The following is a 21,810-nucleotide window of genomic DNA, read 5'->3' as shown; positions in this document are numbered from 1 at the left end:
CAGAATAACCACTTTTATATATATATATTTTCAATTTTAAAAACAAAACTGCGTATTGTTTGTTACGGCTGATGTAACTGGTTTTTGGTGGTAATGATGCTGCAAAATGGACAAAAATGATGTAAAACTGATCTGTCAGAACAGCCGTGTGAAACTGAAAGCTTGTGTCTAGCAGTCTGTCTCCTCCACAGCTACGGAGTTCTGAACGTCTGCTGATGTACAGAATAAATCTTTGATTCCCGCCAGAATCACATTTAAGTCGAGTAAGAAAAGGCCACCAAACACCGCTGTCAGTAATCCAACACCAAGATAACTGAAAATCAGAAAGTAAGCAGGACTATGTAGACAATTTAGACATATCGTGCGTAGAAAAATCTGCAAATAAACATATATTTCTGTACACCAAAGCAAGGCTTTTATTGAAAAATCCACGTTACAGCTATTATATGTTTAAGGTAGCAAAATATGGACATGTAATATAAACACGCTAATTAAATATCAACACTTTGTATCACTTTTAACTGAAGTAGGCTATGAAAAAGAAACACGTGACTTTCACAGCTGCGCTATATACAAATAGATATGACTTTATAGAAACTTATAAATTCATCAGTCAAGCTAACCGTGTGTACTAATCGTGTCAGGCTTTATGGTAACTATGAATACAGTACACAATGACGCAGACTTCTCGGAATTCAATCCACATGCAGCCAGTATAATTAGTAGTTTTATATTTGCAAAATAGATAAGGTATAGTTTTCAGACCAAAACAGTTAGTACTGCTTATGGAGCACATAAATATTTCCATATAGTTTCTATAACGTAATCCCCAATTATTTTGCACGAAACTGCATACACAATTTTTTACACAATATGTGTAAGTTAGATATTTGGGTAAGGGCGTTAGGAGACAATGGACTAAAACAAAAAACAACTAAAAGTGTCCGGGGTAAAGTTATGCGACATAAGGCCAAGATAGCGAGAATATGTAACCAAACAGGTTTTATGGGAACAAATATCTATGAAGTAACAAACTATTGACTAAGCGTCAGTCGTTAAAACGATACTAAACAATATGTCCCTTGGATAACTGTAAGTGATTTCACTTTCTGCTAAATAAACATGACTCTCTATAGGGCATTTGCAACTTTAATTTAGTTTCTATACAAATACTACTCTCTAATTAAAAATGTATTATATGTTCAAATTTTCTTCTGAGATTTTATTTCAGTAACAAATTACAAGAGTATAACTTTTTTTGTCCATTTTAATGATCCAAACTGAAACTTTACCCCACTCCAACTGCACTCGGTCTGTTGTCCTCTGCACTGGTGAGTTTGCGTAAAGCAGCGCTTGTGTTTGTTGGGTTAATGGCGAGTTCTTGTTCCAGCTGTTTAGCTTTATCCTCGCTACTGATCGGTTCTGGTATTGGGGGATGTTCCTTAGTGGAACAGTAACAGACATCTGAAACTGAAAACGTTCACGTTCACTGATATATTCGTCAGATTGTGCCATTTGAGGTATTATTTACGAAATCTTTTCTGAGGAAGTGGGCATACCTGGATCCGGCTCTAACAAGGAACTATGACTACAAGGGCATCTTATTCTATATTACTTTCTTATCAGATACACTAAAACACCACCTTACGGCACTCCGCTTCTAAGGAAAAACCGCTATTGAGGCAAGACATATCCGTCTTTATATATAAATTGGGACAATACAAACGACGTCACGTCCGTTTGGACGCGAACGTCAACGTGACAAAAAGCGCAAATATAGAATATATTTGTATTAATGTACATATAGATACGGACCATAATGATACGGCGGGTATTTATCGAAAACATATTTCTTCAATATGAAGCAGAGAAAAAATAAAACCCAACATATCTACATGCATAGGTGAATCATAAGTCGAGGAAATCATATAATTACTGATTGTGGTATTCAAGAAGCACGAGCTTAATAGACACGTCAAATAACTAGAAAATTAAATTACTAAATTATATAACTGTCGGTAATAAAGTTTAAATACAATCATGCTACAAGTATAGCAAAGGAAACTTCGTGCTGATTTTGGTTCTCTTTATTGTTTTCAAAATTGGAAACCATTGCACAAATATTTAATCATGTTAATAGAATAACACTAGTACCTGTTTCGTTCGACATGTATGTTGTTGTCGTGCATGCACTGTCTGGTTCCCGGTTTTTATCTTGAAAACTATCGTACACCTTTGTGTCTAATATACCTGGAGAATATAGAAAAATTCACTTTTCCTATCCTTTTTATCTTTATTTTATCTAACAAATAATGTATAGAAAACCGTGTTTTAACGTTACTAATACACAAAAATGGTTATACGTCCGCGGAATAATTCTAATACGTATAACCAATTTTTAGTGTAAGTTTTTAATTTAAGTAAAACAGGATTTTGCTTTACATTATTTCGAGTCCAATATGCCCTGAATCTAAAAACAGTTGATAAAATTAAGTAGCGCCCTTTCTTGGTCGCAACAAAGACACTGACGTGATTGCACGTTAGAAGGACATCACTTTACCGTAAGCGTGTTTTAACAGAAATAAGCATATTAGAATCTATTTTACTTTTTCTTTTAAATTTAATTTATAGATAAGCTTATATTCCAAGTATTATATAGCTCAAAGTCCTACCATATCATCTGTCACCAAAAGTGCGTTCTAATAAATCAATTGGTGCTAATGCCATCTCCGGTTTATACAACTCCAGAACAGAGAGAGAGAGAGGGGGAGAGAGAGGGAGAGAGAGGGGTGGGGGAGAGAGAGAGGTACACTCTATAACAAAGTAACAAAGAAATGAAAAATAAAGAAGCAACAATATCCTGTAGTCGGTTAACAACGAACTATGCAACAAATGCAGATGTCAGATAAGATAATAGCTAAAATCATAGGTACAGCTCAAAACAAAATCGCAAGATTATTTTGTGCAACGTAACCTTTTGTTGATATAGCAACGCCAACGATGACTTAAGGTAGTATTTTTAAGAAATTAGTCGTTGAATGTTTCAATATTCAGTTTTTTAACTTTACCTTCGAAACATCGGCGAACATAAAATGTAGAATCCTCGTGGCCAGGCCTTCTCTTTGTGGACAGAAGATAATTTGACGAGGCAAATGGTGAATCATCGACGTGCAACGTACACATAGTATTCGGATAGAACGTAAACCCCCAGCATTCACTTCCGGTAGTTGCATCGTAGAAGTTTCGGCATTCTACAGCGCATGCGCTAGCCTGGATGTTTGGATCCTCTATTGTTATAGATGTTTCTGCAAGGAATACTTCCGGTTCCTCTTCAAAGAAAGGCTCGTACCAACAGTCACCTGTGGTGAAGAAGTGAAGTCGTACAGAACACAAGATCGGATATACGCGTTTAGTCAAAAGTAAAATAGACAAGTCCTACTTGAATATATATTGACAAATAGAATATGGAATGAATTTAGCATAACGCGTACAAAAGAACGATGTTCTACGAACAACGGTCGACATTTTCCTATCAAAGAGAATGACCAAAACCGTAATTATAACACTTCTGATAATTTCTATATATTCGAGTAACAGCATTTTGTGACTTGAAGAATCAAACACTACACTTTAAATTGATTATATATGATGAATATATAGCTGGAGAAAAGATTGAAGGAAATGCCTTTTTGGTATTACATAATTTAATTGAGTAAAATTACAACTTCTGGATATAGATTTACCCAGTAGTGTATAACACATGCGGTATATTAGAACAGAGATTCAACATCGAAAGACACTAGAATTGTTCTTGCTGTAATCCTTTCTTGGAGAGAGTTTAGAAGGTCTGCACTGGTCTTAATTTCAAGTCTGTAACATTTGTGACTTCAACACATTCCGTTACGGCTTTTTTTTTACCACAACTCAATATATATATAGGATAGAGTTGGGAAAAGAAGACACCACCCACAGACCGGACTGCTCTCAACACCTTGTGATTTTATTAAACACACGCCACTAAACGGAAATGACCTAATGACTTATAGCACCATGTGTTGTTGTTGTTTAAAGGGAGATAAGCTTAGCTTTAACGTCATATAATATAAGTGACAACTTTCTTTGAAAGAACTGTACCTTCATATCTCTGACAAACAAACATTTTCTCCTCATCACAAGCTGAAGCTCGCAACGTGTAGCTGTTCCTGATTGTTGAGCATTTGTCTAATGTCTCAGAAAAACTTATAGTGACGTCATCACTGATTGGTTCACAGTCCTGATATGTCCAAGAACTGTTCGTAAACGGCATATGTAATGATGACCAAATCCCAGAAATTGACAATCTAAATAAAAAATGTAATGTTTACTTATGTCCTTTAAATTTGAAGCAAATAAGTTAACTGTATAGATGAATATTTCTGAACAAAATACAAGAACTGAACTTAATAAAACGAATCAGATATAAATTGAATTTCATCGTTGTAATCTTAAACAAGGATTTGAGATATATTTGTGCGATACAAGATATCCATTTCAAAACATGAAAATAATAAAGAACACTGTAATCTATAATATTTCAAGTCTAGTATAGATGACGGTCTATTTTACATGTACAATATCACTGTGTAATGTGTTACAATATATTTTTACAGTATATTACACATTGATATTTAATCCCCTATAAAAATATAATCGCGGTTATTGCGAAAAAGGAAGTACCGAAGAAAATACTCACTCATTATCAACACGATTTTCCCATTGAAAAATATCCAGGTACTTTAGCTCCTCTATTTGTCTTTGACTCTTTATTTTGACAAGTTGACCATGCTGACTTTCACACACGTCTTTTGCTTCGTTCCATGTTTTTCTGTCCGTGAATAATGTGTAGATTTTCCGCTTTGATATGGCCTCACTTTGCCCAGCAACTTAAATAGATGTAACACTCACTGAAGTCATCTAAAGCGAACCGACCGAAATTCAATATCTTTCTCAAATAAACCAAAACTTAAATAAAAAATACGATATCAACTCGCTAAACACATCCACTTATAGAGTAATTTTGATAAAAATTAGCGATTTCAAATGTCGTGCCAATACCAAAGCACAGAGGGCAAAAACGCTACCTTTTTAAGTTTAGTGGAGGTCAGAGGTCAAATAGTCAGCAGTTTGTATCCGCTGCATATATTTCAACCCTGGAAGCTTTTTTTATATGTTATTTGGCATAAACTTTTCAAATAACAAGATGATGTGCACTGCTTAAGGTAATTCAGCCTTTCAGATGATAAATTCTACAAAGCAGAACTTGATGAAAGCTTATTTTTTCAAAACTTCAGAGTGTACTTAATGTATTCGGCAAATAAAAAAGTGTGGATCGAGTTCTTGTTTTGATCATATGATTTGAAATATTTGGACATCTTCCGTGTTTTCATGACGTGAGTCAATGGAGGAAATCACAATTTCCATGATATTTTCACGAATAAACTTTTTTCTACACTGTAGATTTAAATGAAGCTTCTCACATTCGAAAATAATCATATTGTCTATAAGATGATAAAATAAAAGGTAGCGGTCCATTTCTTTGTTTAATATATTTGCCAGTGATTAAACAGATCCATACATTTCAAGACATTATCTAAAATTATCTAATGTGTCAGACTTTTAATTGTCACAATATACATTCAGAAAAATAGCAGTATCCCCGTTTTAATAATAAAATTTGCTCACAGGTTGCCATTTATTCATAAATGATTAATTTTGTTTCCATCTTTATTCTACGTTATCCAGATAAATGACGTTATGCTATTACTTCCTGCTTATCAAACGTGCAGAACTGTCTTAAACAACATCCAATTTGGTTCGAGGTGAGAGCAAAGGCAACAGACTAGTCGATAATAGATCTGCAGAAACTTAGGACAAAGTTTGACCAAGTGAAAGTTCCGACATGTGATTTAAGGTCAACGATATAAAGTGAGATTAAAAATATTGACAATACTTTGTGTCTGCTCTATATTTCTAATCTATTGGTCTATTTTATAAAAGTCGTATACCGATATGAAAGCAGACCCTTGAGCTGCCAGGGTCTAAAGATACCGACTATTTGACCTTTCATTTCACTTAACGACATTTTGACCTTTATTCTACAACTGTTGAAAGAATATTCTTTATTATTTTCATTTCGCATCCAAGAGACAAAATTTTCGTTGTTTTATATCCCATGACAAAGAAGGTAATAAAAATAGTTTTGTTTGCATGTTTGATGAGATTTTTGTACATTTTTTCTACATCCTATTCACCATCCCTTGTTTCTGTGGCAGCATATGTAGCCCGCCCGCTTTGTTCAGTAGGAAGAGCACGGATAAAAGGATCACGGGATCACGAGTACAAATCCCTGGGCGAGGCGTATGTTCTCCGCGACAATTTGATAAAGGACGCTGTGTCCGAAGTCATTTAGTTATCCATCTCTTAATTATGTGGAGAAGTTGACAGTAACTTGCAGAGAAATTTAAACTGAATGAAGAAACAAGGGTTAGATTAACTGTTCGCCGTTACATAACTGAAATACTGTCGAAAAACGCTGCTCAACCCAAAACAATATAGATCAAGATGAGTGACGAATGACTTCATCTTGTATTTTGTGAAATCGTCATTGAGGGCGTTTATTTCAGCCTTGACCTCTTCACTGATACTAACATATTGATGTTGTACTGGATGGTCGGAAAAATGTTGACATATTTATTTACAAAAAAAAATGAGAAGATAATTTGAAATAACGTACGTAATAGCACAGTAAGCAAAATGCACAAAGTCTTCATTTTCCCGCTCTGAAATGTATAATCATTCACTCATTTACGATTACAACATAAACAGTACATATCAAATTTTAATGACGAAACGTCGAGTAAACAAAACTTTAGGCAAACATTTCTTATTTTTCGTCTATGTCCTAATATATATCCTATTTATACGCGACATATTATTACTCAGCAGCAATGATATCTGTTCAGTACAGATCAGATGTTTGACTTTAATTGTTGAGTCTTCATTCACGATTTCATAACAAAGAACAACACTTTTCCTTACATATTTTATTTATGTTTGAAAGACACATGCTTTACGGGCAATTTTTATAAAATAAAAAAGTCAATACACTCTCATGTAAATGGCTGTTTCAAGGAAAAATGTTTTTATTCTGTACAGTATGGTCTAATTCAACTAAAAAGTTAAACTTTGTAAGTATTATTTGTCCGATTCATTTTTATTGCCTGAATGTAAAAGCATTTTTATTAGTATTCAATAAAATTAATCTAATTGGTAAATGTAAAAGAAATCGCCAAATATAAAATGCAGGCAACTTTTAGAAATAACACTAGAGGCGACTAAATTTCAAATAAAATAGAATCAGATACACCGTTCTAGACAGTACTATAGTTAATTTCAACATAGAATTAAACAAAGTAAACAATTATTTTATTACAAATTTCTGAAACGGAAAGTATAAAATCGTAGTTTCACTATCATACCTTTGATCCCTTGTCTGAATAACTATTTTCGATGCTATATATCAGTTACCCGCACATAGTCCTTTCCTTATTTGTGCTACAGGATGACAAAGACTATATATACAAATGCACGTGTGTTGAAATATTATATCTCTCATATGAAATAATGACGAAAATAAATGACCTGATACAAATAAAAGAAATAATTATTTCAATTTAGCTGTATTCTTTCTAAAACATAAAATTTAATTTCTAAGTTTTGTACATGTGCACACTTACTAAAATAATTTGCGGGACCTGTCCTTTACAATATTATCAGTCAATAAAATATTGATAAATCTCTCAAAACATATATTTTCCAAATTATGTAATATTACACGTTTATGCAAAGATCATATTTTGTCTTTTGGAATTGTGTTGCAGTTAAACGATAAATTCCATATGAAAATCAATTCATATTACTTAAATTAAAGTTTGACGGCTAACGCTAAATAAGACATAAATTTCTTATGATCACATATTGTAAATCATCTAATAAAACTGTCTGTAAAAAATTAAAACATTTTATCCCATTCGTATCAAAACAATTAAAGAAAGGACAATGTTTGCTTCTCATAGTCTCAAAGTCAGTTTGTTTACTTTTGACAGACCACTTATAAAATTTCAACAAGGTACCCGCCATATGCATAACAATGCAGATCAGAAAATAGTTATCTAACAGTAAGCAGTATATTAATGATTGATTCTATTCAACTAGAGCCTCCATATAAGCTCATTATTTTATATTCTTAAGTCGGAACTTTAAATAGTCTATATCAAAGAGCTATACAATAAATTAGTCCTGCGTCTGTTTTAAGAGAATTGTAAAGCCATCGATTTTAAAGCTGAGTCTGTGAAAAATCAATTACAACTTTTCATTAGTGTTGATTAGACGCTACGTGACATAGTTTGTATAAAAATTTTAAGACAGATTATCGATATTTCTTGTAGTTTTTATGTTAAGGAGGTTAGCACACCAGTCTTTCGAGAGGTTGGTACACCAAGCTTAGGGAGGTTGGTACACCAGTGTTAGGGAGGTTGGTAACCAGTATTAGGGAGGTTGGTACACCAGTATTAGGGAGGCTGGTACACCAGTGTTAGGGAGGTTGGAAACCAGTGTTAGGGAGGTTGGTACACCAGTGTTAGGGAGATTGGTATACCAGTGTTAGGGAGGCTGGTAAGCAGTGTTAGGGAAGTTGGTAACCAGTATTAGGGAGGTTGGTACACCAGTGTTAGGGAGGTTGGAAACCAGTATTAGGGAGGTTGGTACACCAGTGTTAAGGAGGTTGATACTCCAGTGTGAGGGCGGTTGGAAAGCAGTATTAGGGAGGTTAGTGCACTAGTGCTAGGAAGGTTGGTACACCAGAATTAGGGAGTCTGGTACACAAGTGTTAGGGAGGTTGGTACTCTAGTGTTAGAGAGGTTGGTAAACAAGTTTTAGGGGGGTTGGTACACCAGTGTTAGGGAGGTTGGTACACCAGTGTTAGGGAGGTTGGTACACCAGTTTTAGAGAGGTTGGTACTCCAGTGTTTCCAGAGGTTGGTACATCAGTATTAGAGAGGTTGGTAAACCAGTTTTAGTGGTGTTGGTACTCCAGTATTAGGGAGATCGGTACTCCAGTGTAGGAAGGTTTGTACTCCAGTATTAGAGAGGCTGGTAAACCAGTATTAGGGAGGTTTGTACACCAGTGTTAGGGAGATTGGTACACCAGTGTTAGGGAGGATGGTACACCAGTATTAGAGAGGTTGGTAAACCAGTTTTAGTGGGGTTGGTACACCAGTGTTAAGGAGGTTGGTAACCAGTATTTTGGAGGTTGGTACACCAGTATTAGGGAGGTTGGTACACTAGTGTTAGGGAGGTTGGTACACCAGTATTAAGGAGGTTGGTACACCAGTGTTAGGGAGGTTGTTACACTAGTGTTAGGGAGGTTGGTATCCGTATGTTTTACGGTGAGAAATTTTGGTTAAATGTCTAAATACCATTATTAGTATTGTTAGTGAAACACGTACTCGTTGTTTGTATCGGTGGTTCAGTGGTTGCAGCACATGGCTCGTATGCTGGAAATCGCTGGTTCGAGCCAATGAGCAAGAACATTTGTATTTTTTATTTTTAATTGTTTTTTTTATTTATATGTTTTAAGCAAAGGGACTCTTGAAGATTGAAATTCACGGGCTTACGATAAAAGTATTTCGTACTGAATTTTAGCGCCAAACCAAAGCATTGCCGCACGGTCATTGCACTTCGATTTTATAAAGCGTTTGTTAAAATTTGTTGGAAAAAAACCCACACAAGACAATGAACGGTTTCGATCTTACGACCTCCAGGTTTCAAGCTATTGACAATGATCACTGAACTATTGTGACTTGCGTACATCCGTATACACGCTTTAAATATAAACCATTTTAATTGCTGGTTACTTTCCGTACACTGTACGGAATGTACCGAAAATCATCCGAATTTATATAAGCGTCTCGTCAACTTAAATAGTTGCATGCCTTTATACAGAGCGAAAGTATCATTTCAACCAACGGCATATTTGCAGAAAAAAAGTTGATGTGAACTATATGTTAACGTTTTGACAATTATCGAAGCGATATATAAAACATTCAACCAATCCAAGGAAAATTGCTTAGAATTGTAGTAAAACGAAGACACAGTACCTTACATTTAAATCTGTAAAAAGTGATAAAACTGGTTATTATCATTAGTTATCTTTTATAACAGAGTATTACACAGGTCTGGATTTGATCATGAATTTTGCAGTACGTTTTATATATTTTCTGAAAATTCTTATGTAATATCCGCGAAGGTCCTCTTTCAAATAGCCCTATCAGGTCAGTCCCCATTTAGAATTGGACAACAGATGGAAGAACTATCCGACAGTGAAGAAGTTGTCAAATGCGTGTATGACTTCAGAAAATATTTTACAGTCGAACAAAAATAATTCCATATCCATTTATTTATGCATGCAATTTGATTTTAAGCTAATTTGTCATGCGCAAATATGCACAGGTTCTTATTTTTTTAAAAAGTTTTTCATATCTCACAGACGCATTGTGGATGATATCGAAGGAAAAAGTAAAGTATTATTGGCTTTATTTTCTCTCCTTCATGGACAGTCGATACAACACAACTCACACTGCTATCAAACAAACAGAAAATTTGAAAGAAAATAAAACTGATGAAAATGTCTCTAATTTGAGCTTTATGAACTCATCCAGTTTATTACATCAAACATAGCCTATGTTTACGAAATTTACATCTTAAATAATGTTGATTTACAATGATATACTTCAACTATAACAAAACGACTTCATATTGTTACATTACAAACAATATTCTCAGTTTAATCTCGAGAAATCAACTTTTAACTGCTGTTCAACACAGTAAGCCTCGAGACAACAACTTAAATGTATCATTCGGAAGTTTTCGTCCTTTACATCGGGTTATACATTTTGCTGCGGAGTTTAACAACTGGATTCGTCGGAATTTGTAGGCGTTTGTATCTCTGTCATAGATGAGAATAATTCCTTTATTCCAGCGTACAGAAGATTTAGGTCCATGAGGAAGAGACTGCCAAACACTGCTGTCAGAAGTCCTACACCGACAAATCTGTAATAGAAAATAATCTCAAATTTGTACCAGAAAATTACAAATTATCATAGTGGTTGCAAGTTAGTACAGGCAAGAGGATTCATATAACCCGCTACAATTGTCTTACCTTCCTATTGACAACACGGTCCAATTCAACTTCAGTTACCAAAATGACACTAATGCTGATAAAACAAGTCGAAATATGTACACTAACATTCCTGTACAAATAATAATGATAGAAATATCTTACACGGAAGGGTTACTAAAACTGCAAAGTTATAAAACGAATATAATCGACACATATATGTTTAATACGTTATATTTAAATCAGCCCAATGTTTGCATTTCAATAATTAACCTGCCTCAGTTTTTTTCACTTTGTCAATTTCCTTCCATGCTGGATAGTATTGCTCTGATATACGTAGTCCAAAATTATATATATTGCAGAAACATTTACCCAACTCCAACAGCACTTGGCCTGTTATCTTCGGCAGAAGTAAGCTTGTTTATTGCCGCGCTTGTGTTTGAAGAATCAATGGTTAGTTCTTTGATATACTGTTGTGCCTTTTCTTCGCTAGTGATAGGTTCAGGAATGGGTGGCTGATCTTGTGTAGTACAAAAGCAGACTTCGGCCGCTAAGAAAATATACAAAGCATGATTTTATCCCAAGGCCTAATTTAAAACGACCATCTCACCGGTACAATAATAAAAGACTGTTCTATACATCCTCGAGCTGTTACCTGTAGACCTGTTCTACCTTTCTATCTGGCGTTACCTTTATGGTTGGCGTTACCATGGTTACAATAACAAAAAAGTCTTTGCTGGTATACCATCCATATATATGTGGAATAAAGAAGGTAAGGGTATATTTCCCGGAGATACAGAGCGTTCTAAAAAGCCAAAGCGCCATGGATCGCAAGGTAGGCACGCAACAAAAAATGAAACTGTAATGGAAAGATATAGCAGACAAAAGCAAAGATGAATATTTAACAGAGAAAGCAAAGTTCCAAAAGCTCAGGCTCCCAATACCGCAAACCCCATCAACATAAACAATACATAGCATAAAGTATGAAACGGACAAAAACACAAGTTGAAAATAGGATCACCGCATTCGGACGGTCAGTTACCTAAATGAAGAAAACTTGGCGTTTAAATGCATTTAGGGCATGCTCACATGTATGGAGGGAGGGAGTTAAACACCAAACATGCACTCTGCTATATGATTTTCGCATCGTATCACCTTTTGACAAAATTACTAACACGTTTTATAAATACTGTATTAGAGGCGTTTTAAGGTTTGTGTAATATTTCTTTAAAAGTTCGATCTGTAGTAAAATTCAGTAAAATCCCTCCATAGCTTATGACGTTGGTAACCCTGTAAAGCCTGTTTTGTAATTACTTTTTATGCCCCCGGCATCTACTGATGCGGGAGGCATATAGTGATTGTCCTGTCCGTCCGTTCGTTCGTTCGTCCGTCCGTAAGAGGTTTCGTCTAGCATCAATACCCCTTACTAAAAAGACTTGATACTAATGCAGATGTAACCTGTGACCATTCCTCATCTTCAGACATCACCTGACCTCAGTTTGACCTTGGTCATGACCTCATTTTGGACTTAGGTTGCTTTATATGGGCCATCTCTTGGTTAACCAAATGGGACCGTTTCGTCTAGCATCAATACCGCTTACAAGCATGAATTGATACTGATACAGATGTAACCTGTGCCCATTCCTCATCTTCAAACATCACCTGACCTCAGTTTGACCTTGACCTTGACCTTGACCTCGTTTTGGACTTTTGTTGCTTTGTATCGACAAGGATGCCACCGGGGGCATCAAGCATTTATTGAACGCAGCTCCTTGTTTGTAATTAGAAAATTTCTAAAATTAAAATCATTTAACTTTAAGCAAGCTCATGCAAAACAAATAAGTTTGGAAATATTGACACGGTAGGGTGTCGTTCGAGAAGAATCCCCATCCAGGAAAGGGAAATTGAAACCGTTTCTTTTATCATAATTTTTTGATTCCATGTTACTGTTCACAACTGATAAATGTAAGTCCACAACTGACGCTTCTAGATCCGAGTTAAGCTGTAATTCATTTGAATAAATGTGTTTCACCGTATCTAAAAAAATATAGGTTGTCCATATCTAAATTATCATCAAGGTACCTTGAGGTTGCATTAAAAGCTTATTAACTGTGTCTCAGTGGACAAACTGTGCATACAATCTATTTCATAACAGTATAAGATGAGTAATGAGTAGAGCGCACATAGCCTTCATGGTAATACCTCTTACTTGTCTGTAAAACGCATTATAAAAAGCGATTGTTTCGAACAGAACATTATTCTATTAGTGTTTCAATGTTATTTATCATACTGTCCTAAAAGTTACCCACCTGCTTCGTTACCAGCGAAAGGTGTAGAAGTGCATTCCGTTTCCGGAGTTTGTTCATTATTTTGAAACGAATTGTAAGTCTTTTTGTCAAGGGTACCTGAATATAAAAAAGAAAATATATTTGAAATTGAGTATTTTTATAAATATATCATTCTCGTGTGACTGTAGGGGACAGTGGAGCATTAAACAAAACATTTCTACTAAAACATACAAAATCTATATAAAAAATTATGGACTATCAAAAATAACACGGGCATTTGAACTCACGAGTAGAACATTTACAAAGGAATGAAATAAGTGGTTTCTTACAGACTGGTAATGTTCACTTAACATTACATAAGTAAAGCAATAGGTATCTTACTAATCTACAACAGCTTGAGCTCTTGATGAAAAGCTTTGCTAAGATTAAAAAAATTTCAATCTCAGGCTAGCATTTATGCCATTAACCAATAAAACGCATTTTTCTCAGATTTGAACCTTAATAAAATACGAATTATTCAAACCTTCAAAACATCGACGAACATAGAAAATCATATCAGGATCTGCAGACGACGTCATGCTCGTTGTCAAAAATGTGGAAGAGGCAGACTCCTCATTTAGGTAGAGAAGCTGACATCCTTGTGACCCACTGGGGTCATAAATAAATCCCCAGCATTCAATATCAGGACTAAGGACATCTGAGCGGCAGCTCACAGCACACTCGCTAGCTTCTGTACCTACACTCAATGTGACGGTTTGGTAGATTGGTGCAGTGAAGGTTTCACCGATAAAAGGTTCATACCAACAGTCACCTGGAAGTAATTGTGTTCTACGTAGATCAAATGTCAATGCAAGAATGTTTGTTGTGGTGACAGTAATCACAGTTACCCGGTACAATGTAAATGTTTAAGCGGTAACAAATTTCTGACGAGTAACTGTGAAAATAGTAACTAGAGTATATTCAAATCTGCAATATCCAACAAATAATAGTGACACTAAAATCAAATGAGTGATTTTTATAATAGCATTGGTTTCTTAGAAGCGTATTTAAACAAAGAAATGAAATTCACTTCACTAAACAGAAAAGTCGTAAAGACGTTTCAAAGGCAAAAAAAAAATCTGTATCGAGTTTCGGTTTTGTTTTATCATCTGCGGTGCAGTGTTAATATAACATGGGCCGATGGTCTAGTGGTGGGACGATGGTCTAGTGGTGGGACGATGGTCTAGTAGTAGCACGCTTGACTGTCAATCCAGAGGTCCGGGGTTCGAATCTCGGTCCAGGCACTGGAAATTTCTGAGATACCTTTGAGTGTCTCCACCTAACTAAGAGGCCTGTACTGGTTCTTCCCAGGAGAGACGGCTTCGCGTGTACCGGTGTGTGTGGCTGCGTTTGCTATAAGTAAAGCGCCTTTGAACGTGATTATCTTGAAAAGGGCGCTATATAAATCTGGTATAACATGTTATAGCTACAGTCACACACATGGATATGTCCGTGCGTTGAGGTACGGGGCGGATGGGATTGGTCTGGTGGGGGTGGGGGGGGGGGCGATCACGGATAAGTACGGAGCAGTACGTCTTATTAAGGGAAAAAATGGTGAGAAACAGGGAACAAGAAATACAGGACGCGAATAAGTACTAGGTTGAACTACGTTTTACTGCGCCTGGCAATTTGCCCAGCGCGTGGAAGGGTCTGCGGTGAACTACGTTGAAATACGCTTAAGTACGTGCAGCCTCGGATAACTACGTTCAGCTACGGATCAATACGGCAAGGTACGTTTCAGTACGGATAACTACGTTTAGTTAGCGTTTAGTTAGCATAAAGGCAATATCTATATGCAACTATAAAACTGCGGCATGTTTTTATTTTTCGAAATTGTGATGATTTTGTCTGATTTTAGATTAGGCCTTAACACTGATATTATTACAGATATCCTGAAAAACATCCTACTAAGTACTATCCTTTTCGGAAACCTTTCGGTAGATCTACAAATTATACCTAGATCTCAAAAGATAATGCCGCAGTTTCACGGAAAACTCTATAACGGATACGGTTGGTCAAATTGAATGCAGATTGTTCCCGAATAAGGATAAACACTAAAAAGAGTTTCCGTGGCATTTGTTGAAAAGCCTTTAACCTACACCCTTCAACCTTGGTAGCATAATTGGCCAAATGGAGTAGACAACTTATTAAGGATCAGTAGGTTAAAGATTAATGATGCAGCAGCCGGAATGATTCCTCTCTGTTTCTTCCTTTAAAAATACAGAAAAAAACACTTTCTTCAGTCACACCTTAAGCCAGTTTACTCCAGATGTTCATCAGGTGAGCGACCTAGGACCATTTGGTCCTCTTGTTAACTGTATTTGCCTTAATCTGGGGACAAAAACAGAATACTGACAAGAGTTTGGCTGAATATAATTATGCCCTTGTTTGAAATTAAAAATGATTACGTATTTTGTACCAACTTGCGTTCTGTAAGCCAAATCTAATATGGTGATCTACAAATTTTCTTTTTGTTTTAGATTAGGTAGACATAAGCAAATACGTGTGCAGAGTTTGATTTAGTTTTATTCCGTGAAACTCGATAAAATAGCAGAAATACCAAAATAAGATCGACGAAAATATGAAAAATAACCATTGGGTCTGCAGAACAACTATTGTTGTTTTTTACAGAATCAATTTCTTTTGATTTCTCTGAACATGTTTCCACTAGAAATAGTTTTCCGTTATGAAAATGCTTAGCTTTCAAATTTAAGCTAGTTATTGTACTTTACTTAAGTACATGATAGGAGTATGGAAATTTTGAAAAATGTTCAAAATAGTATCATATCTGGGGGCAAATAAAACTGAAACAATGCTGGTGACCTAGTATTTTTATTTCATTTTTCAAAACATCATTACATGATCTTGTAATACAGAACATTTCATCAAAATCTATTATTGCGAAAAAAATCACGAAACTGCCGCGAGTGTCTTTAAAGATAAGGTTGTTGCAAAAAGGTAAACAAAAGACGAAATACTGACCTTCATGACGTTGACAAACAAAAATATTCTCTGCAGAACAATTTGCTTCTGACAGGGAATAAGCACTGTTGAAAGTAGCACACTTTCCTCCAGAAAAGCTGTTTGCAAAGACCAGATCGGTTGAAATAGTCTCACAGTCTTGGTACTCCCAGGTGTTGTTGGAAAACGGTTTGTGTAGTCCTGACCAAAACGCAGCCCTGAATCATTACAATGCTTGATAACTTGATAACTTAGCAATCTCTCAAAACGGAAAGACCATTGAAATGAAATACTGAAGTCTGACACCACAGGACAAATTATTCGTTGTGGTATAACATTATTAGAAAAGTGTATACTTTGTAATGATCTTTAGTCATGTTTAGTATTTACCAGTAGTGATATCATATGCTATATGTTGCCAACAGCAGTCATGTCATACTTTATTTATGCTATATGCTTGTTAGTGATCATTAATCATGTAATGTGCATTCACAAAGACATGCATTAGGCATGCAGTTGGATATATACATATATAAAGTAATGTCAAAGATTGAAATATGATAAAAGTTTGTCTTATTTTTCTTTGTTTTGTTGTTTTTCTGGGATTAAAATTGAAGTCAAACCGACACCCTTATAGGTCATGTTGCGAGTTCCCAACATATCTTGGTTAAGGAAGACCCCAGGTGCCACTCCGAACATTATGCCAGGCATGGACGGACATTTGGGTAGAACCACCGACCTTCCACAAGTCAGCTGGATGGCTTCCTCTCACATGAAATACTTCTACAACCCCATCAAGATTTCGAAAACCAAGTTGGTGAGTGGTAAAGTGATCCGAAGTCAGCGACCTGAACCACTCGGCAACGGAGACCCCTGATAAAGGTAATACCTCCATCGCTACCGTTTGTACACGCATCAGACTCTTGAACTCCTGAAACTGGAGATTATACTCCAACGATAATTATTGTAAAACACAGAAGGTTAATTATTTATGGGCAATTTTTCTGACAAGAACAGCTTTAAAAATATACATACGCATTACTGATGCGATTTCCCCATTCTGCACTGTCCAGATATGCTAATTCTTCTGTATGACTTTGACCTTGAATCTTGACTAGCTGCCCAAACTGACTTTCACATACTGCGCTTGCCTCGTTCCATGTTTTAGTGTCGGTGAATAGCGTGTAGATACGACGTTGGGATATTGTTTTGCATGGTCCAAATACTTAAAAATAGCAAGACGAAATTGAGAATCTTTATCGGGGTAAGGTCTTTGCTTTCAGAAGGATAAGTAAATATCTGACAAATTTCAGGGATATCATGCTGTAAAATTAATACGTTAGAATGTAGGATACAAGTGCTGTGTTGCTGTAAACAATTATTACCTCTGGCGTACACTGTACAGTACCTTTACTGTGGAACATATGTTGAAATAAAAAAGTTAATTAACATTGCATAGTTGTTTAATACTACGTACCATTAATAGTTCACAAAACGTTTTCCCTATAAAATTACTAGTATTTGTAAGATAGTTTGTAAATACATTTTTCGTTTTCTGTTTCCGGTACTAGCATTCACGAAAATCAAAATGATAATAAATACACTTTTAAAAGAATTACATGTACAGTGTCTGGTAATATTTTGTAAGTAGGCAAGTGTTAGAAGAAATCAAAGCCTTGAGATGTCTGGTGGTTGCGGGTTTTGCTAAAGTTATTTTCATTTTAAATGCCAATGTATAAATATACAGGTATAAGAAACAAATACTAATGTGCCCCATATCTAAGATAAACTCTGTCTGACCTTACATGAACAGCTGGAAGTTAGTGATGTAACCATGGGCTGGAATACCTAATCATTGACAGATCTTATATAATCTAAATGGCCAGTGTGAATGGATAGAGGATGAATAAGAACTGCTTGATCATTGATAATTCATCGCATTGTTCATGAATGGGACTACTTTGTGTAGCACATGAACAAATTCCTTTGGATGTGATTTGGAATCAAATAAAGATGCTACATGATTGCCAGAAATACACTTAACTTTGGTAGCGGGATAAACCCGCAACCAAAAATGAAAGGCGATATTTAGTTGGCCTCATTTTTTGACACGACTGCAAACTTCCGTGTACATTTAATTCTTTTATTATGTTATTATGTGTTTCAGACGTTTTCTCGGCCAATTTAGATCAAATTTAAACAAGTGCTGGAAATACACGTCCATTAACAGAAATTACGTCATCCATTAAGACGAATGACTGTTTAGGGTTCTTGTTATGTTTGCTTGTCTGTAGCTTAACTTTGTGCATTTTATTTGAAATATGTTTTTGAATCGAGAAATTTACTACTAAGTGTAGTAGTCTGACAGAGTTTGGAATATATCTGGTAAGTAAATCGAATATTGCATAATGAATTTAAATGTCGGTTTAGAAAAGACACACATTTTTCACTTTTCTTCAGTCTCGTTGACGTCAGAAAAAAAGAAATAAATATTCTTACACGACCCGATTTGTTTTCCTGTTTAACAAAGGAGGCTGAAAACTGTTTGTCATTATTCAACAATTCATTTTTCTGACGTCAAAGCGTTAGACGGCATAACAGCGCGTTGGAAAAGAGATCAAAAGAAATCAGTGAAATATTTGATGGATATCGTCAAGGACGTACAAATAATTCTTGATAACGTGTAAAAATCGGAATAATATATCTCAAACAGTGATTTGCTCATGATATTATTTCTTAATTATAAAATAGGTACTTTTTCATCATTCTAATGAAAAGCTGTCTTATTCCTAAGTAGACTTATTTTGTAGTATAGTGTTTGAGGTATTATCATTATATCATTTTTATAAATACATAACACAGATATTAGAGATATGTTAGCCAATGCATACATGGATGTGGAAAAACTTGTTTTGCAAACCAATATTCTGCATGTAACTGTATACGTACCAGATTGCAGTTTATAAACCTTGAACCAAATAGTTTCTAAAAACCATTGAAGCAACTCACCAAAACAGATGATCAGGAAAAAGACTATATATTTCATTCTGCGACCTAATCTGAAATATATGAAAAATATGCTTTATTGTGCTTCGTTTTCTTTCTCTACTTGTAACTGTTATTGATTCGGAGATGAGAGTGACGTTGAAGAATGTCGCATTTTGTTACTTAACAAATAATCAAGGCCTTCGAGTGGTTTATCGTCTGATTTACCACGGTTCATAGTTCAGATGCGTAGGAATTGAACCACGAGGGCGTTACCGTGGTAAATTAGACGATAAATCACAAGAAGGCCTTGATTGTTTTCATTCTGACATGCTCATTGATATATTTTAATAAATATTATGCTGGGCTTCATTTACGCGAGGAGTAATGTATCGGACGTCATGTGGCAATTTGACGTCATAATTGACGTCATAATGCTCTCGCGCGTCAACCGTTGTTTATCGCAGATTCTAACATGACTCGATATGATTTCCAGTTAAACAAAGAAGAAAATCAAGCTCTATATATTCTGCGATAAACAACGGTTGACGCACGGACCGGTAAGAGAGCATTATGATGTCAATTATGACGTCAAATTGCCGCATGACGTCCCATATATATGACTCCTCGCGTAAATGAAGTCCAGTATAATATTCATTAAAATATATCAATGAGCATGTCAGTATGAAAACAATCAAGGCCTTCTTGTGATTTATCGTCTAATTTACCACGGTTCATCGTTCAGATGCTTCAGTATTTAACCACTCGGGCTAACGCCCTCGTGGTTCAATTCTTATACAGCTAAACTCTGAACCGTGGTAAATCAGACGATAAACAACGCGAAGGCCTTGATTATTTGTTAAATATACAGAGCTTGATTTTCTTCTTTGTTTAACTGGAAATCAATTCGAGCCATATTAGAATGTGAAATAAAATATGACTACAATTTATTTTTCCAGGTAAATGATGTTGATCTACACATCCAATTAAAGTTCTATAATGCTTGCTTTTAATATGTGTTTAAAGAGTTAAACCACTGGCTAAATAGTACACGATTGAAAAGGAACTACTTTAAATGTTGCAGTCAAAGTCATAAATGGAAGGAATCAATGATGTGTTCTACTATGTTAGTCAAATAGCTAAACCTATCGCAAATAGGTTAGAGAACAATATCAAGATTAGGAAATATCACAAAATAATATATTTTATGTTTAAAACAAAAATATAAACATATACATTTTGACCATTTAAGTACATTGCTTTCTTTGACGTACACTATTCTGAACACTGACATGCTGAATAATGTCTTAATAGTTCATGGCACTCTCGACAAACGCAGTATTATATTTGATGCATTAAATACTAAATAAATAAACGTCAAAGAAAACAATTAAAATCGAATTTTTTTATGTACATTTCACTCCTTAAAATGATTTTTTCATATTGAACAAAAATACACAAATTAAAAAGATATAATTAATTACCTGTTTGCAGCAGCCGTAAGAAAGAAATCAACAACTCCGCTTCCGTCGCAACCCCTTAATTAATTTGACAGTGTTTACTTTTGTTGTTTTATGGATTTCCAATAACGTACGTCAAAGGTTCTTCTTGAAGAAATGAAAGGTAAACAGTTGATTGTATCAATGTTTGAAAATTCTGTAATGAATACGTTAATAACATTGATCAGTAGCTAGACTTGTATTATAATTTTAGAGTACACTGCAGATCTAACGATTGAATCAACAGTGCCTTTTTGATGTTTGAAAGTCTTGAGTATACACAAGTTTTTCATTATAGTTACAGATCAAATATTTAAACTGAACATACTACATTGAGTCAAACAAGCCATGAAATAATAATCTTTAATATTACGGCAAATCCGTTTAGAGTTCAGACGCCCGTGAGAGTTTTCCTTTCTTCTGTATGGTATTTACATGCCAATTATCGGAGTAAACCAAATTTTGTTTAGTTATCACATGCTTTTAATGTTCATCAATGTTCATCAATTAATGTTAGCTATTCTTAATGTTTGTACTTTTAACTATTCGACTACAGATACAAATTGTTTAACTTGTGTGTTGTATCAACTACTGTAACCTAGAAACGAACGTTTTAAAACACGCTTCTGGCCAATACGCTGACCAAAAAACCATTCCAATATAAAATTTAACTAAGAACAATAAACCAACCGCCAAAGTTCATTTCCTGTAAAGCCAAGGTTGTCTCCAACACTTCGTTACTTTTATTCGATCAAATGTTTCATTCAAGTAGCTGCCATTACAAATCACGCGACTTTGGAAAATCCCAACTTTGACGGTTACTT

The 21,810-nt window shown here is 35.1% G+C and overlaps 3 protein-coding genes across 3 annotated transcripts; all 3 read right to left on the bottom strand.

Annotated features, from left to right (window-relative positions):
- Nucleotides 1-5: 5 nt before the first annotated feature.
- On the bottom strand, nt 6-2,246 carry LOC123547671 (uncharacterized). The gene is made up of 3 exons (XM_045334935.2): nt 2,155-2,246; nt 1,293-1,470; nt 6-313 (listed from the first exon to the last, which is right to left on the bottom strand). The coding sequence occupies exons 1-3, from the start codon at nt 2,168-2,170 to the stop codon at nt 169-171; spliced, it is 339 nt and encodes a 112-aa protein (XP_045190870.2). The 5' UTR covers nt 2,171-2,246; the 3' UTR covers nt 6-168.
- Nucleotides 2,247-2,676: 430 nt separating this feature from the next.
- On the bottom strand, nt 2,677-4,319 carry LOC128559670 (uncharacterized). Its single transcript, XM_053551998.1, has 3 exons — nt 4,135-4,319; nt 3,069-3,359; nt 2,677-2,813 (listed from the first exon to the last, which is right to left on the bottom strand). Exons 1-3 carry the CDS (start codon nt 4,304-4,306, stop codon nt 2,677-2,679), a joined length of 600 nt encoding a protein of 199 aa, XP_053407973.1. The 5' UTR covers nt 4,307-4,319.
- Nucleotides 4,320-9,823: 5,504 nt separating this feature from the next.
- LOC123547715 (uncharacterized) lies at nt 9,824-21,195 on the bottom strand. Its single transcript, XM_045334975.2, has 8 exons — nt 20,972-21,195; nt 19,512-19,561; nt 17,538-17,727; nt 16,524-16,720; nt 14,026-14,313; nt 13,524-13,619; nt 11,587-11,764; nt 9,824-11,147 (listed from the first exon to the last, which is right to left on the bottom strand). Exons 2-8 carry the CDS (start codon nt 19,546-19,548, stop codon nt 11,003-11,005), a joined length of 1,131 nt encoding a protein of 376 aa, XP_045190910.2. The 5' UTR covers nt 19,549-19,561; nt 20,972-21,195; the 3' UTR covers nt 9,824-11,002.
- Nucleotides 21,196-21,810: the final 615 nt, after the last annotated feature.

The sequence above is a fragment of the Mercenaria mercenaria genome, chromosome 9, assembly GCF_021730395.1.
Source record: "Mercenaria mercenaria strain notata chromosome 9, MADL_Memer_1, whole genome shotgun sequence".
Classification (NCBI taxonomy): Eukaryota; Metazoa; Mollusca; class Bivalvia; order Venerida; family Veneridae; genus Mercenaria; species Mercenaria mercenaria.
This window is presented reverse-complemented; position numbering and strand designations above follow the sequence as displayed.

Excerpts from the sequence above, each read along its gene's own strand:
- LOC123547671 (XM_045334935.2), bottom strand. Across the intron at positions 314-1,292 it reads CCGAGTGCAGTTGGAGTGGG|TTATCTTGGTGTTGGATTAC; the intron begins GTAAAGTTTCAG and ends TCTGATTTTCAG.
- LOC128559670 (XM_053551998.1), bottom strand. The coding sequence starts at position 4,306 with ATGCCGTTTACGAACAGTTCTTGGACATATCAGGACTGTGAACCAATC. Across the intron at positions 3,360-4,134 it reads TGTTTGTCAGAGATATGAAG|GTGACTGTTGGTACGAGCCT; the intron begins GTACAGTTCTTT and ends TCTTCACCACAG. Across the intron at positions 2,814-3,068 it reads TGTTCGCCGATGTTTCGAAG|AGTGTACCTCTCTCTCTCCC; the intron begins GTAAAGTTAAAA and ends ACTTTGTTATAG.
- LOC123547715 (XM_045334975.2), bottom strand. The coding sequence starts at position 19,548 with ATGAAATATATAGTCTTTTTCCTGATCATCTGTTTTG. Across the intron at positions 17,728-19,511 it reads TTTCCTGATCATCTGTTTTG|TATTTGGACCATGCAAAACA; the intron begins GTGAGTTGCTTC and ends GCTATTTTTAAG. Across the intron at positions 14,314-16,523 it reads TGTTTGTCAACGTCATGAAG|GTGACTGTTGGTATGAACCT; the intron begins GTCAGTATTTCG and ends AATTACTTCCAG.